At 53.7% G+C, this 13,700-nt stretch overlaps 2 protein-coding genes across 2 annotated transcripts in view; both read left to right on the top strand.

Moving 5' to 3' along the window:
• The first annotated feature begins 298 nt into the window (after window positions 1–298).
• On the top strand, window positions 299–12,327 carry C1H19orf38 (chromosome 1 C19orf38 homolog). The gene is made up of 7 exons (XM_021705405.1): window positions 299–393; window positions 1,486–1,785; window positions 3,819–3,911; window positions 4,720–4,747; window positions 5,489–5,532; window positions 6,842–6,879; window positions 11,712–12,327. Exons 1-7 carry the CDS (start codon window positions 363–365, stop codon window positions 11,859–11,861), a joined length of 684 nt encoding a protein of 227 aa, XP_021561080.1. The 5' UTR covers window positions 299–362; the 3' UTR covers window positions 11,862–12,327.
• Window positions 12,253–13,700, top strand: part of LOC123324068 (histone-arginine methyltransferase CARM1-like) — a 29,547-nt gene continuing 28,099 nt past the window's right edge. The window contains exons 1-2 of the mRNA XM_044913074.1: window positions 12,253–12,267; window positions 13,593–13,680. Of these exons, the coding sequence (XP_044769009.1) occupies window positions 12,253–12,267; window positions 13,593–13,680 (103 nt within the window). The remainder of the gene's footprint in view (window positions 12,268–13,592; window positions 13,681–13,700) is intronic.

Here is a 13,700-nt window from a genome sequence, read left to right as displayed (position 1 = left end):
TTCCTCATGCCAGCCAGAAATTCTCTTCATAGGGAGAAAACACACACACACACACTTACACACACACACGCAACCCTGACCATCTTAGCCAATGTGTCCCTCCTCCCATCTCTGCAGAACTGTGGCCACCAAGGTGCAGTGAGGTGCCAGGATCTGATGTGCGTCCGTGGAAGGGGTGGGGAGAGGAGAGAGTCCCTTTTTGCAGCTGAGTGTGTGTGTGCAACTTCCTGCCAGTGAGGAAACATTCGTTCAAATCAGCCCTGGTTCTCCTTTCCCTGCTCTGGCGTCACAGGAAGAATTGGCCGTGAGCTGTGGGCCGCGCTGGCCTCCGCCAGATTTCCTGGCCAAACTGAGGAGGAGAGATGCCCTGGACCGTCCTGCTCTTTACAGCCGGTGAGCCTGATGTTCCCCCTGTACCAGCCCCACCCCGCCCACCTGGCCTCTGCTCTGGGGGCAGAAAGCAGCACAGGGTTGCCTTCCCCAGGCACTGGAGAAGGCTGAACGTGGACAGATTTGCCCCAGAGCTTTGGAAATGCCCCAGGAGCATGGCTTTCTCTTAGTGAGCTCCTCATCACCCGCACATCAAGGATATCAGAAATCCCATCCTGCTGGGGTCAGCGGTGCCCACGCCCCATGACTCAGCCCTGCTTGGCTTCCACAGGCTGTTACCCCCGGGGCTGGGGCAACAGGAGGAGCTATACTGGGGGGCAGGGGTGAAGCCGGGCAAAGGTCTAGAGGTCCGACAAGGAAAGGCTTGTGTAGACCTCACCTGAGCTAGACACTCTGCTCAGGAGCCTGGGGGCAGCTGGGGAGACACGAGTACCTCCTATAGGAAACTGTACCCCCCAAATCCCAATTCCTGACAGCCCGGGAAACAGGAGCACCCCTTTGCTCTCTGCTCCTCCTGTTCTTTCCCTGGCTCATCCCCTCCAAGCCACCCTGGCCGCCTTGAAGCCCCCACACCGCTTCCATCCTCCCAGCATCTGCCCGCGTGCTCTTCCCTCTGCCTGGAATGCTCTCCCCTAGCTCCTCCTATGTCGCCTCTTCAGGGAAGCCCTCCATGGCCTCCCCAGCCAGCGCAGGCTTCCCATTACCCTGTCTGATGGGCTGCACCGTGCTTCTTGTCTCCTTGAGAACGTCAGCCCCCCGAGGCAGGCATGTCGATCTGTCCATCTCGTTCACATTCTGTCCCCAGCACCTAAAACAGGGCCTGGCATCAGGTGAGTGCTGTTGACTGAGTAGTAAGGGTATAATTGCATCGCTACGTAGTAACCACTGCGATCATAATAAAATGATTCAAACGTAGTGACCCCCAACCAGGTGCCTAGTACCCGAACCCCTCAACATAGCAATGGGGTAGGGTCGGCTACCTACTTGTAAATAAAGACCAAGGCCCAGGGGGTTCAGCCACTTGCTCAAGGCCACAGAGCCAGTAAACGCCTCTGCTCTAACTACTCAGCCTGCCTCCCGTTTCCTGCATTGCAGGCTCCTTGGCAATCCCAGCGCCATCCATCCTGCTGGTGCCCCCACAACCCAGCAGCCAAGAAGACCCCATCCACATCGCCTGCGTAGCCCCTGGGGGCTTCCCAGGGGCAAATTTCACGCTGTACCGTGGTGGGCAGGTGGTCCAGCTCCTGCAGGCTCCCGCGGACCAGCTTGGGGTCACCTTCAACCTGAGTGGCGGTGGCAGGGAGGCTCCAGGGGGCACATTTTACTGCCGGTATGGTGTGCTAGGTGAGCCACAGCTGTCAGAGCTCAGCAAGCCCGTGCGCGTCTCCTTCCCAGGTAAGACCCACCCACCGGCCCTCGCGGCCCACGACTCCATTGGCTCACCTCCGAGCCTTTGCTCATGCTGTTCCCTCTGCTTGGAAGCCTTTGTGGGACGAACCAGGCCTCCAACTGGCCAGGGCTCACTCACCTTTCCTCGCTGAATTCTCACAGTCATCCCATGCGACGGGTTCAGCGATGCCCCCCATTTTGCAGATAAGGAAACTGAGGCACAAGAGATGAGGGTACTTGGCCAAGTCACACAGCTAGCAGGGCAGCAGAGCTGGGATTCCACGGGCTCCAGTATCCAGGCATGAACCTTCCACACTCACTGCACCCCCCTCCCCGGCCACGTAACATTTGTGAGCACCTCCTATGCACCAGGCACTGTTCTTGGCCCTGCAGTTTCAGCAGTGAGTGAAACGATGTCCCTACCCTCCCCCAGCTGGCCTTCTGAGGGGATGCAGACAGTCGAGAAGCAGGGAGTCCAAAAAATATTCAGTGTAGCCCGCAGGGGACAAATAAAGTGGCAGGGATGAAGTACCACCTGGTGAAGGGTGTCGTTTTAAATACAGAGGAGAGTGGCCCGGGAGAGCCTCTCTGAGGGAGCGACATTTGAGCAAAGACCTGAATGATGAGGAGGCAGCCATGTGGGTATCTGCGGCAAAAGGGTCCCAGGCAGAGGGAGCTGGCTGTGCAAAGGCCCTGAGGCTGGCACGTGTCTGGTGTGTTTGAGGAACACCAGGGCGCTCTGTAGGGCTGAAGCATAGTGGGCGAGGAGAAAAGTTGGGGGAGAAAAAGGCACAGAGGTGGCAAGGAGGACCGTGCAGGGCCTTTGGCTGCATCAAGGACTTTGGCTCTTCGTCGAAGTGAGACAGAAAGCCTGGAAGGCTGATATTTTCCTGTGGTCTTTTCAGGACAGGAGGTTGGGTGTGGGCTCCAGGATCAAAGAGCAGTCTCCAGGTAGAGCCTCTACATCACCATCGATCAGAACTTTCCAGTTGCAAAGAAAACTTTGTTGCCAGCAGAGGCCCCATTTAAAGAGAACTTTGTTGCTCGCAGAAGCCCCAGTGCCTTGAGGCGACAGAACAGTCTGTGTCTTTGAGCTCCACCGTCAAAGGCCCCCTTCTCTCACCTTGGGCCTGTGGTCTCAGAGTGCGGAGGGGACAACAGCCCTCCTGCCCCAGATGAATGAATGAACAAGGGCTGACAGTTGAGAATATCAACTATGTGTCTGTTCCTTCCCCTTCCTGGCTTAACTCCTGATCCCCATGGGGATCAGGTCATCTCCTCCTGTCTCCCCTGAGAGATCCCCTCTCTCCAGGGAGGGGCAGCCAAATCCCTTACAGAGAAGTAAACTCTGAAGCTGGAGCTTCATGCTTTTGTGGCTGACTTCTGCATGGGTTCCAGGGTCTACCATGGGGCTGGGGGTGGATGTCATCTGACCCCCTGGTACGAGGCTGAAGCCAGCAGGACTCTCAGGCTGCAAGTAACTGGAAACTTATCAAACTGGCTTCAGCAACAAAAGAGAATGTGTTGGTTTGCCAAACTGAAGTCAGTCTGCAGGGCTGACTTCAGGCATGGCTGGATCCAGGTGCTCAAAGATGTCGGGAATCATTTGCCCTCTCTCGGCTCTGCTTTCTTGTGTCTTATTCTTAGGCAGGACCTCCTCTTCATGGTGTCAAAATTGTGCCTAGCAGCTCCAGATATATATCCTACCAGCTTTGTAATGCTGGCCAGAGGAGTAATCCTCTCTTCCCAGTAGTCCAGCCAAATCTCAGAATTAGCTCTCATTAGTTCATCTTTGGCCCCATGCCCATCCCTGAACCAATCACCATGACTGGGGGGTGAGGAATATGCTAATTGACCGGTCACAGTCACAGGTTTGCCAGATCCCCAGGGTCCAGCTACACCCAGGTCAAATGGTTGGGCAGTATGCAGGGGATGGCTGGTTCCCCAAAGGTAATCTGGAGGAATGACAGGTGTCCCACCTTCACCCTGCACCCCACAACTCCATAACCTGCCCGCCTCTTTCTCTCATGTTCCTCTAGTGCCCACTTGGATACTGGCACTCTCCTTGAGCCTGGCCGGAGCCCTCCTTCTCCTTGCTGGGCTGGTGGTCGTTGCCGTGGTGGTCAGGAAAGGTAACAGAAGTCAGAGACAGGCATAGCCCAGAGGCTGCCAGTGTGCGACCGCTGGGACGTGTAAATGAACCCCCAACCACTCCCATTTTTTAGGAGCACAGCGGCACACAGCTGGGGAGGTCTTACTCCAAGACTTAGCAGTAAAAAATCTTCCAGAAGTGCAATGTTGGTGGTGGGGCTGGGGAAGTAGATATATATTTTTTTAAGTTACAAAATATATATAACACAAAGTTTCACATTTTAACCCTTAATTTTTAAGTGTCCAGTTTGGCAGCATTGAGTACATTCACTTTGTTATGCAACCATCACCACCATCCATCTCCAGAACTTTGTCATCTGCCCCAACTGAAACTCTGTCCCCTTTAAACACTAACTCTCCATTCCTCCTCCCCCAGCTCCTGTCAATCACTGAAATTGACAATAAAAAACAAAACAAAACAATATTAGGGGGCACCTGGCTGACTCAGTTGGGAGAGCATGCAGCTCTTGATCTCGGGGTTGTGAGTTCGAGTCCCATGTTGGGTGTGGAGATCACTTAAAAATAAAATCTTGGGGGAAAAAAAACATTTTTTTTACATGCTTGTTTGAAGCTTTTACCAATACACATTACTCATGTAGCTGGGGGGTGGGGAGGATTTCGCCATAGCTCTCCTGTTGAGTGGCACATTTGCCAGAGGAGAAGGCAAGGTTGGGTCAACAAATATATGAGGGAGCCTTTGGAGTCTTTTTTGTTTTGTTTTGTTTTTGCAACTAGGATGCAACCATGACCAAGATCTAATAAATGCTTACTTATTTTTTTTGTTCCCAGTTAAAGTAAAAAATTTGCAGAAGAAAAGGTGAGACCGTTTCTGGAGATCCTCAGAGGGCGGTTTGGGGGAAAGAAATACCAAATGGGGGGTGTGGGGCAGAAGTTCCTGATGGGTGTTAAGGACTCTGAGACCTGGCCTGGTTCTGGGGACAGAAGGGCACTTCCCGTGCTGGGTGGGGGTCTCCGTTCCAAACAGCACCCTCTGGTTGGGAGGGCTGCTTAAGAGGAATAGGTGCCATTCATAAAGCACCTAGGGTATGGGGAGCACTGTGCTAGGAGCCTGCAGCTGGAGTCCACGGCAGCTAAGCTGGCATTGTAAGTAGCCCCATTTTATAGACAAGCAGACTGAGGCTCAACTTAGTCACACAGGGAGCAAGTGGCTGCGTCGTCCTCACATCCCTTAACCAATGACTGCCCCGAATGGTTGTAATACTCCAGAAAGTCACAGTTGGGAGAGGTGAGTGGCACCCTCTGGGGTGGTGCAGTGCCCAACTTGTAGCCTGTAGGCAGTGGCCCCAGCCTCAGTTTCTCCCCTCTGAGAGGGGTGGACACCCCACTGCCTGGTGGCATAGAGCTAGCCTCAGCCCCAGGGATCGAATCCTGACTTCACCTGGCAGTGGGGCTCCTGCGAGAGAATTTCCATCTGCGGGGACCCAGGGAGGATGCAAAGGCAGGTGGGGAGTGAAGGCCAAGTTTGGAGTCAGGGCTTCCCAGAACAATCCTCCAGCCTGAGAGCAGCAAGTCATCACTCTCCCAAATCCCTTTGTAGAGAGCGAGAATCCTGCTGGGTCCAGATCAACTTTGCCACCACAGGTGTGTATCTTCTTACTCCTATCCCCTGCCAGGGCAGGCTCACCCCCTCAAAACTCTAGCAGGTCTCATTACTTGCTACTGAACCTCTTCTGAGGTCGCTCACTTCCCTTAGGGTCAAGAACACACCCTCCCCTCCTCCCACCGCTAGGTTTCACCTCTCACCTTCTCTCTTCGCCTCATCCTCTGGCCTTCCGCTCACTCTGACCTCTGCCTACAACATTCTTCCTCCCTCTGGTCTTGGTCTAAAGGCCACCTTCTCTGGGAAGCCTTCCCTAACTGCCTAGACAGGGGGTGTGTTTCTACTTACCTGCCTTCAGCACCCTATCATTCTTCTTACCCCTCGGGAGAAAAACACAAGTGTGTATGTAATACTCGCCTCCAGCGCTGGACGCTCAGGTCCACGGGGGACGGACTGCCTGGCACTGTCCTTAAATGGAGCCCCCTTTGTGATCCAGAACGTGTCATCCTGAAGGATTCCACGAGGGGGCGAGGGGCAGCCAGTCTGTGCCGCGTGATGCTCCGGAAGGGGCCCGAAGCAGAGAAATTCCATTCTCTGTACTTCTTTCACTGTTCCACACTTTTTTTTTTTTTAAGATTATTTATTTGAGAGAGAGAAGGAGAGAGAGCACAAGCAGGGGAAGCAGCAGGTAGAGGGAGAAGCAGACTCCCCACTGAGCCAGGAGCCCCACTTCGGCTCAATTCCAGGACCCTGGGATCATGACCTGAGCGGAAGGCAGACGCTTACCCAACTGAGCCACCCAGGCGCTCCCACTGTTCCACACTTTTATTGAGCACCTACTATGTGCTAACATTTGCAGGGGGCGTCCCTCAATGACCAAGACAGGTGGTCTTTGCCCACAAGCCCATACTGCAGTGGGGGAACAGCCCAGGGCCGGCAGGACCCTGTCTGAAGCGAGGAGGGTGGTCCCGGGAGGAAATGGTGTTTAAGCAGAGATCGGCAGGAGCAGAGTAGGGGGGCGAAGAGTAGGCGATTGGGGGAGAGCCTGGGGTGGTGGAAGAGCTGAGAGGTGCTCCCGAAAGTGGGAGTTGAGAGGAGAAACCCATTTATCAGAGGGCTGCGAGAGGCCCCTGGGGGAGGGCTCTGGGCAGAAAAAGGACACCCTTCAATTTACAGCTGGGAACGGTTCACCCTGCAGAATGCGCTGGAAGGGAGGGAAGCATGCTGGGAAATGGGTCCCAAGCCCTTCCTCACGGTTGACTTGAGGCCTGTGGCTCTGGGGGGAGCGCCCCCAAAGGGCAGTGAGCAGGGATTTTATACTGGCGATTGGCTTTCTTTTCTCTATTTCAGATATGACCTTTGATAACTCTCTGTTTGCCATCTCCATGGTAAGTCATTGCATTTCTTGGTCCCGATTTTCTGCTGACTGTGCTAACCTCTGGGAGACCACCATCAGGCTGGGCCGACCTGATGTCTCCGAGCTTGGGGGGGCGGGGGGGGGGTTGCTGGGAAAAGCCCAGAATCACTGAGCAGGGATTTGTTTGTGAGCTGAGAGTTGGCTCTGGAAATTGTCAGGGGATGGGAGGCAGCCATGTCCAGGCCATCGGGTGGCAATGGGCAGGATCCCCGGGCCACCTTTGCCCTCAGTGGGGCCAACCCTATAGAATGGTGACAGGGGACTCAGGGTGACCCGGTGGGGTCACGTGCTTTGTAACAGTCCGATGCAAACTGTAGTTCCCTCCTGGTAAAGAAAAACCTGTTTTTATGTTCAGTTTCAGGGACTTCAGTTTAAATATCCAAGTTCTGCGTTTCTCTTTCAGTGGGGAGGGTCTCATCGCATTCTGCCCCTTTGCAAGAGGTTTTGTTCTCCCAGATCACACGGTGTTGGGGATGAGATTCGAACCTGGTCTATGGGACTCCTCTGCACAGCTGCATCTTGGGTAGATGATGATGATGATGATGATGATGATGATGATGATGAATTATTATTATTTTATTAAGTTAGAGATAGATGAGCCTTGGAAACCATGGATCAAGGAAATGTTCATCTGGCTCCTCTCCAGAGTAGGGGACAGGTTTGGGGTGCAGGTGGCCCCTCTCGAGGTGGCCTCCGATGCCCCATTTGGACAAGTGGGCACTTTGGGACTGCAGTCAAGGAGCCAGGTGGGGAGTCCGGTGTGCCTAGGGCACCATAATGGGGGAGGATTGGGCTGGTTCAACACATCCTTCCTGGGCGTTGGGACAAGAACAGGACAAGGCCTTTAATTCTTCAGAGCTTTCTAATTTCTACGGGGGGGTGTGGTAGACAGACGATGCCACGTGGGGTAGGAGTGAGAGGGAAGCTCACTTCTCCCTTAGATGGGAGAGCCAGGAAGTCTCAGAGATGGCCAACAAGCAGGGGATAGCTACGGAAGATTGCCCCAGGCTCGGGACACGTTCTTGGCACCGTCTAGTATAAAAGGAGTGGAGCCGAGTGAAGAGTCGAGGGGAGCCCCGCGGAAAACTTTGATTGTTGCCCCCAAGTGTGATGGGAGCCATGGAGGGTTCCAAGCAAGGGAGAGAGCTGACCAATTCAGGTGCTCACCCGCGCCCTCTGGCGGCTGCGGGGAGGACAGACTTGGGGGGCGTGGGCCGACCGGAATGTGAGGGTGTATTCCGGGGGTGGGGAGTAGTTACCCGGACAGAGGCGACTGTGCTGGTCCAGGCAAGCTAAGGGGTAGGCGGTAGGTGGTTTGGCCCAGCGTGTTGGCAGCGGAGGTGGAAGAAGCGAACAGATGCAGGTCAGATCGATTCAGGGGACAGGAAACACCGCACTGATTTTGGGTTGGATGATGGGCGGAAGGAGAGGCGGAGGGAGGCGCGTGGGAGTCCCGGGGAGCAGCAGGCGTGGGGGGACCACCTTACCCGGCGATGCCCAAGGGCAGGTGCAGATGCGCATCTGGAGTTCTGGAGAGAGGAGCAAGGAAATTTAAACTGTATACGAATGTGGGAAGGAAGGAGCTTGGCCCCGCTGGCCAGTTCAGCCCTGGGCGGTCTCAGTTCCGGGAACAAATCCTGTGCTGTTAAGAAAAAAAAAACCCAAATCCGGCAGGCAGGGCAAATATTCTAAAACTTTCTGTGAGAAGACGTGCTGCTCAAGGCACTACCCTGGGGATTTTTCCTTTTTCCCTTTTTAAAAAAAAGACATTTAAAATGAAACAAGTGGAAACAGTCAAGGAGAAAAATTTTTAAAGTATCTTAGTCCTTGTGACTATATATGTGTTTATTTATTTTTTTTAATTTAAAAAACCTGGGGCACCTGGGTGGCTCAGTCGTTAAGCGTCTGCCTTCAGCTCAGGTCATGGTCCCAGGGTCCTGGGATCGAGCCCAGCATCAGGCTCCCTGCTCTGCGGGAAGCCTGCTTCTCCCTCTCTCGCTCCCCCCTGCTTGTGTTCCCTCTCTCGCTGTGTCTCTCTCTCTCAAGTAAATAAATAAAATCTTTAAAAAAAAAAAAACAAACACCTGGCTGGCTCAGTGGGTAGAGCATGTGACTCAATCTCAGGGTCGAGAGTTCAAGCCCCGTGTTGGCGATGGAGCCTACTTAAAAAATTTTTTTTAAAAATATGAAATACATCCATATGTCGAAATTATATATCCAGTAAAGCATTCTTCTGTCACTAACCCCTGTTCACTCACTGGTCTCCTCCTCCACACACACAGATAGCCACCAGCATTAGGAGCTTCTTGGAAATGCAAGCAAAAGTGGAAATAAGGGGTGTATACCTTCACCCTTTCTAACACAAATGATAGTATGCTATCCACACTATCATGCTTCCTTTCCTTCACAGTAAATTCTAATGGGATCTTTTCTAGGTGTTTCTTTTTTCCCCCATCATGGTAAAATATCCATAACATAAAATTGACCATTTTTAAGTGTCCAGTTCAGTGGCATTAAGTACATTCACCTCGTGCAACCATCACCACCATCCAGCTCCAGAACTTCATCTTGCAAAAGTGAAACTCTGTCCCCACTGTATACTAACTTCTCATTCTTTTTTTTTTTTTAAAGATTTTATTTATTTATTTGACAGATAGATACATAGCGAGAGAGGGAGCACAAGCAGGGGGAGTGGGAGAGGGAGAAGCAGGTTTCCTGCCGAGCCGGGAGCCTGATGCGGGGCTCCATCAGGACCCTGGGATCATGACCTGAGCCCAAGGCAGATGCTTAACGACTGAGCCACCCAGGCGCCCCCTAACTTCTCATTCTTAACAAACCCCAGCCCCTGGCACCTACCATGTGCCTTTCTCTCTCTGTGGATTTGTGTATTCTGGACATTTTGTGTAGAAATGATGCCATATAATGTTCATCCTTTTGCATCTGGCTTTAAAAAAATATATTTTATTTATTTGAGAGAGAGAGAGAGCGCGAGAGAGCACAAACAGGGGGGAGGGGCAGAGGGAGAGGGAGAAGCAGCATTGAGCAGGAAGTCCCTCACGGAGGTCCATCCCGGATCAGGACCTGAGCCGAAGGCAGATGCTTAACCTACTGAGCCACCCAAGCGCCCCATGTGCCTGGCTTATTTCATTTAGCATAATGTGTTCAAGGTTTGTTCATGTTGTAGCAGGTGTCAGAATTTTATTCTTGTTGAAGGCTGAATAGAATTGCATTGCATTTATATACCACTTTTTAAAAAAGATTTTATTTATTTATTTGACAGGGAGAGACACAGCGAGAGAGGGAACACAAGCAGGGGGAGTGGGAGAGGGAGAAGCAGGCTTCCCGCTGAGCAGGGAGCCCGATGCGGGCTCGATCCCAGGACCCTGAGATCATGACCTGAGCCGAAGGCAGATGCTTAACGACTGAGCCACCCAGGCGCCCCTATATACCACATTTTATCTGTTCATCTGTTGATGGACACTCAGTTGTTTCCACCTTTTGGATATAATGAATAGTGCTGCTATGAACATGGGTGTGTAAATATCTGTTTGAGTCCCTGCTTTCAATTCTAGTTTCTTTTTGAAGCATTAGAAGCTGTGCTGTTGGCTGAAATAAAAGTGAAGCAGCTAATCGTTCTCCAGCTTGTATTGTGTTACCCTACTGAGGGTCTGATATTTACTTTCTATGCCTTATGAAGTGGGGTTGACATTTTTTTAATTTTAATTTTTTAGATTTTGTTTATTTGAGAGAGTGCACATGTGTGAGCAGGGGAAGGGGCAGAGGAAGAGAAAATCTTAAGCAGACTCCCCGCTGAGCGGGGAGCTGGACGCGGGGCTGGATCCTAGTCCCCGAGATCATGATCTTAGCCAAAATCAAAAGTGAGGCACAGAACCGGCGGAGCCACCCAGGTGCCCCAATATATATATATATATATATATATATATATATATATATATATATTTTTTTTTTTTTTTTAAGTAGACAAAGACACTGAAGCTAATTATGGGCCTTACTGGGATGGTCCAGCTAGGGAGGTGAAGGACTGGGGTGGAACCCCAGCCTGCTGTCACCCACCAAACTTCAGTTTTATCAAGTTCATCTCTTCTTTTTTTTTTTTTAAAGATTTTATTTATTTATTCATGAGAGACCGAGAGAGAGAGAGAGGCAGAGGGAGAAGCAGGCTTCCAGCAGAGCAGGGAGCCCGATGCGGGACTCGATCCCAGGACCCTGAGATCATGACCTGAGCCGAAGGCAGACGCTTAACCATCTGAGCCACCCAGGCGCCCAAGTTCATCTCTTCTTGACTGCAATTTGGGGCAGGAGCATCCATGGTGGAGGAGAGGGTAGACTTTTGAAGCAGGTTTTGTGGGAGCCCAGAACAGGGCGACAAGGTGGGGGAGGGGAAGAGATAATGGTGATAACTTTGTTCACTTAACTATTAGTGCTTGCTACGTGCCAGACACTTTATCTATTTAATTCCTTTAGGTTTTGTAGCAACTCTAGGAGGGGTATATGAGCATTCTCCGCATTGCGCAAAAGGGAAAAATAAGGCTCAGAGGGGTTAAGTTACTCAGTTGGACAAGGTGGAGCTGAGATTTGAACCCACGCTGTCTGCTTCCCTTCTCAGTATACAGAAAGGCAGGAGGACAGAGGGCAGGATCTGGGCCCTGAAGCTGTGGGGTGGTGCGTGGGGGTGAAATGAGACCTGATGGACTGAGGGAGTCTCAGACTCAGAATGTAGGGAGACCCTAGATCCTGAAACCTCAAATCACCCTGTTCTCTGTTTTTCCTCCATGGACAAAGAAAATGAACCCAGAAGAAGATGCAGCTACTCTGGATGCTTGCTCAGGCGCCGCCGAGACACCTGGCAACTCTGGGCCCTGGAAAAGGCCCACCTCCACATCATCCTCGCCTGAGCCCCCCGAATTCAGCACTTTCCGGGCCTGCCAGTGAGGCTGAGGATCGGGGGCCCCTCTATGTCTGTGCACTCTCCATTCAGCCCCCTCTCTTGAGGGCCTGAAGTCCCGCCCGCTACTTTGGGGTTTCTGGCTGCCGCTTTTTCAGGGAATTGACAGGGGAGATAAAGGGAATCCTTGGCCTTGGGACCTTCCTCACAGAAAAGCAGGAGTAAGCAGAGGGGGCACAGACATTGTCCTGGAGGTTGGACAGAAAGCAGGAAGACTCTTGTTGACTTCTCAGCTTCTCAGACCACGTGGGAAGGAGATGTTAGGATCTCTGGGGCCCCCAATTGGGCCATAAGAGGTCTGAGTCCTCCACATACCCCTCCGATGTCCTCCTCCCCTTTCCACATCTGACTTGACCAACCCAACTGGGTTTTTGGAGCATGGGGTACCTGGGGGTATGTTCTGTAAGTCTGTCCTGCTGGCGTGCCTAAGTTATTAATTATAACACGTGTTGAGCTGTTCCCATGGTCTCTATGGAGTGTAATCCTTCAAGCCCAGGATTTCTGGGGTCTAATCACTGGATGCCTAGGGGGAGGGGAGAGGTACCCCTCAGGTGTATGCAGTCAAGGTAGTATATGGGGAAGCCGGTGGGGGTACAGGAGGGGGGACAGTGTCACGTGGTGTTTGGTAAAGTCCTTGCATTGGTGAGTATAGTAAGTGGAATGATGGGGGCGTCAATGAGGAGGTCAGAGAAGAGTGGGAGCTAGAGAAGGTGGGAAGCCGCCGCAATCCTTTTTGTACCCTCTAGAAGAGAATGACGCCCTGAAGCAGTGACGGGGAAGATAGGTGTGTGTGTGTGTGTGTGTGTGTGCATGTGCGTGTGCGCGCGCCCCCCTGTAGAAGGGGGCACTTGACCCTGCTCTGCAGGATTCATTGGCCAGTCATCGCGGGGGGGGGGAAGGGAGGGGCTAAGGGAGGGGCCGAGAGAGAGGGATCCTAGAATTTTTTGTAGGGGAATAGATGGCCAAGGATGGAGGAAGAGGGCAATGGGGGGAGGGGGCGGAGACGATGGGGAAAGAGATAAGGAGAGGCTGAGTGCTAGGAGAGGGGACCTTCCAACGGATTCAAGTCGAGGGCAGAGGCTGAGCCCCTCCTCAAACTGATTTTTCTTTCTGGAGGGCTGGGGTGGGGGCCACAGGCTGGGGGCGTGTCCCGGGACCTGGCCCCGCCCCTCGCGCAGGCCCTCCCCGAGAGCCCGGCGCCTCACAAAGCGACATCCAGTGGGAGGGAGCAGGACCGGTACAGGGGCGGGGCCTCGTCGTAGCTGGACCCCGCCCCCCGCGTGCCTCCTCACAAAGCGGGGCAGGGCCAAGGGGCGGAGCTCAGCCGCAGACGAGTGTCGGAGCCTTCGGGCGTCAGACCCGCCTCCACCTTTCCGGGTAGGGGAGCCGCCTCACAAAACGCGACCGTTTGTGCGGGGCGTGGCCCAGGGCGTGTCCACGAGGCCGAGCACCGCCCCCTGGGGCGCGCCTCTGTCCCCTCCCTCCCCACGTCTCGGCTCTGGCACCACGGTACAAAGCGTGGCCTTTCGAGCAGCGCCGGGCTGGGGGGCGGGACCCAGGCCCAGGGGCGTGTCCGCGCGGCCGAGCACCGCCCCCCCGGCTCACGCTCCGGCCCCGGCGTTCGTGGGCCGCGGAACCACCTCACAAAGCCGCGACCGTTCGCGCGGGGCGGGGCGGGGCGGCCCCGTCCCCCCGCATCCTCCCTCCCGGTGCCCTAGGCAGCCAGCAGGGGGCGCTGCGCCACGGGGCCGGGCCTCGGCGGCAGTGGTGGCGAGGCGGAGCGTGGCCGGCAGGCGGCGCTGCCCGGCTCGGCCTTGGCCTCGGCC

Source organism: Neomonachus schauinslandi, chromosome 1, assembly GCF_002201575.2.
Source record: "Neomonachus schauinslandi chromosome 1, ASM220157v2, whole genome shotgun sequence".
In the NCBI taxonomy this organism is placed as follows: domain Eukaryota; kingdom Metazoa; phylum Chordata; class Mammalia; order Carnivora; family Phocidae; genus Neomonachus; species Neomonachus schauinslandi.
The sequence above is the reverse complement of the archived record's forward strand: the minus strand, read 5'-3'. Positions and strand labels throughout refer to the sequence as shown.

Coding starts and splice junctions, on each gene's coding strand:
- C1H19orf38 (XM_021705405.1), top strand. CDS start 363: ATGCCCTGGACCGTCCTGCTCTTTACAGCCG. Junction 394..1,485: donor CGTCCTGCTCTTTACAGCCG/GTGAGCCTGATG, acceptor CCTGCATTGCAG/GCTCCTTGGCAATCCCAGCG. Junction 3,912..4,719: donor TGCCGTGGTGGTCAGGAAAG/GTAACAGAAGTC, acceptor TTTTGTTCCCAG/TTAAAGTAAAAAATTTGCAG.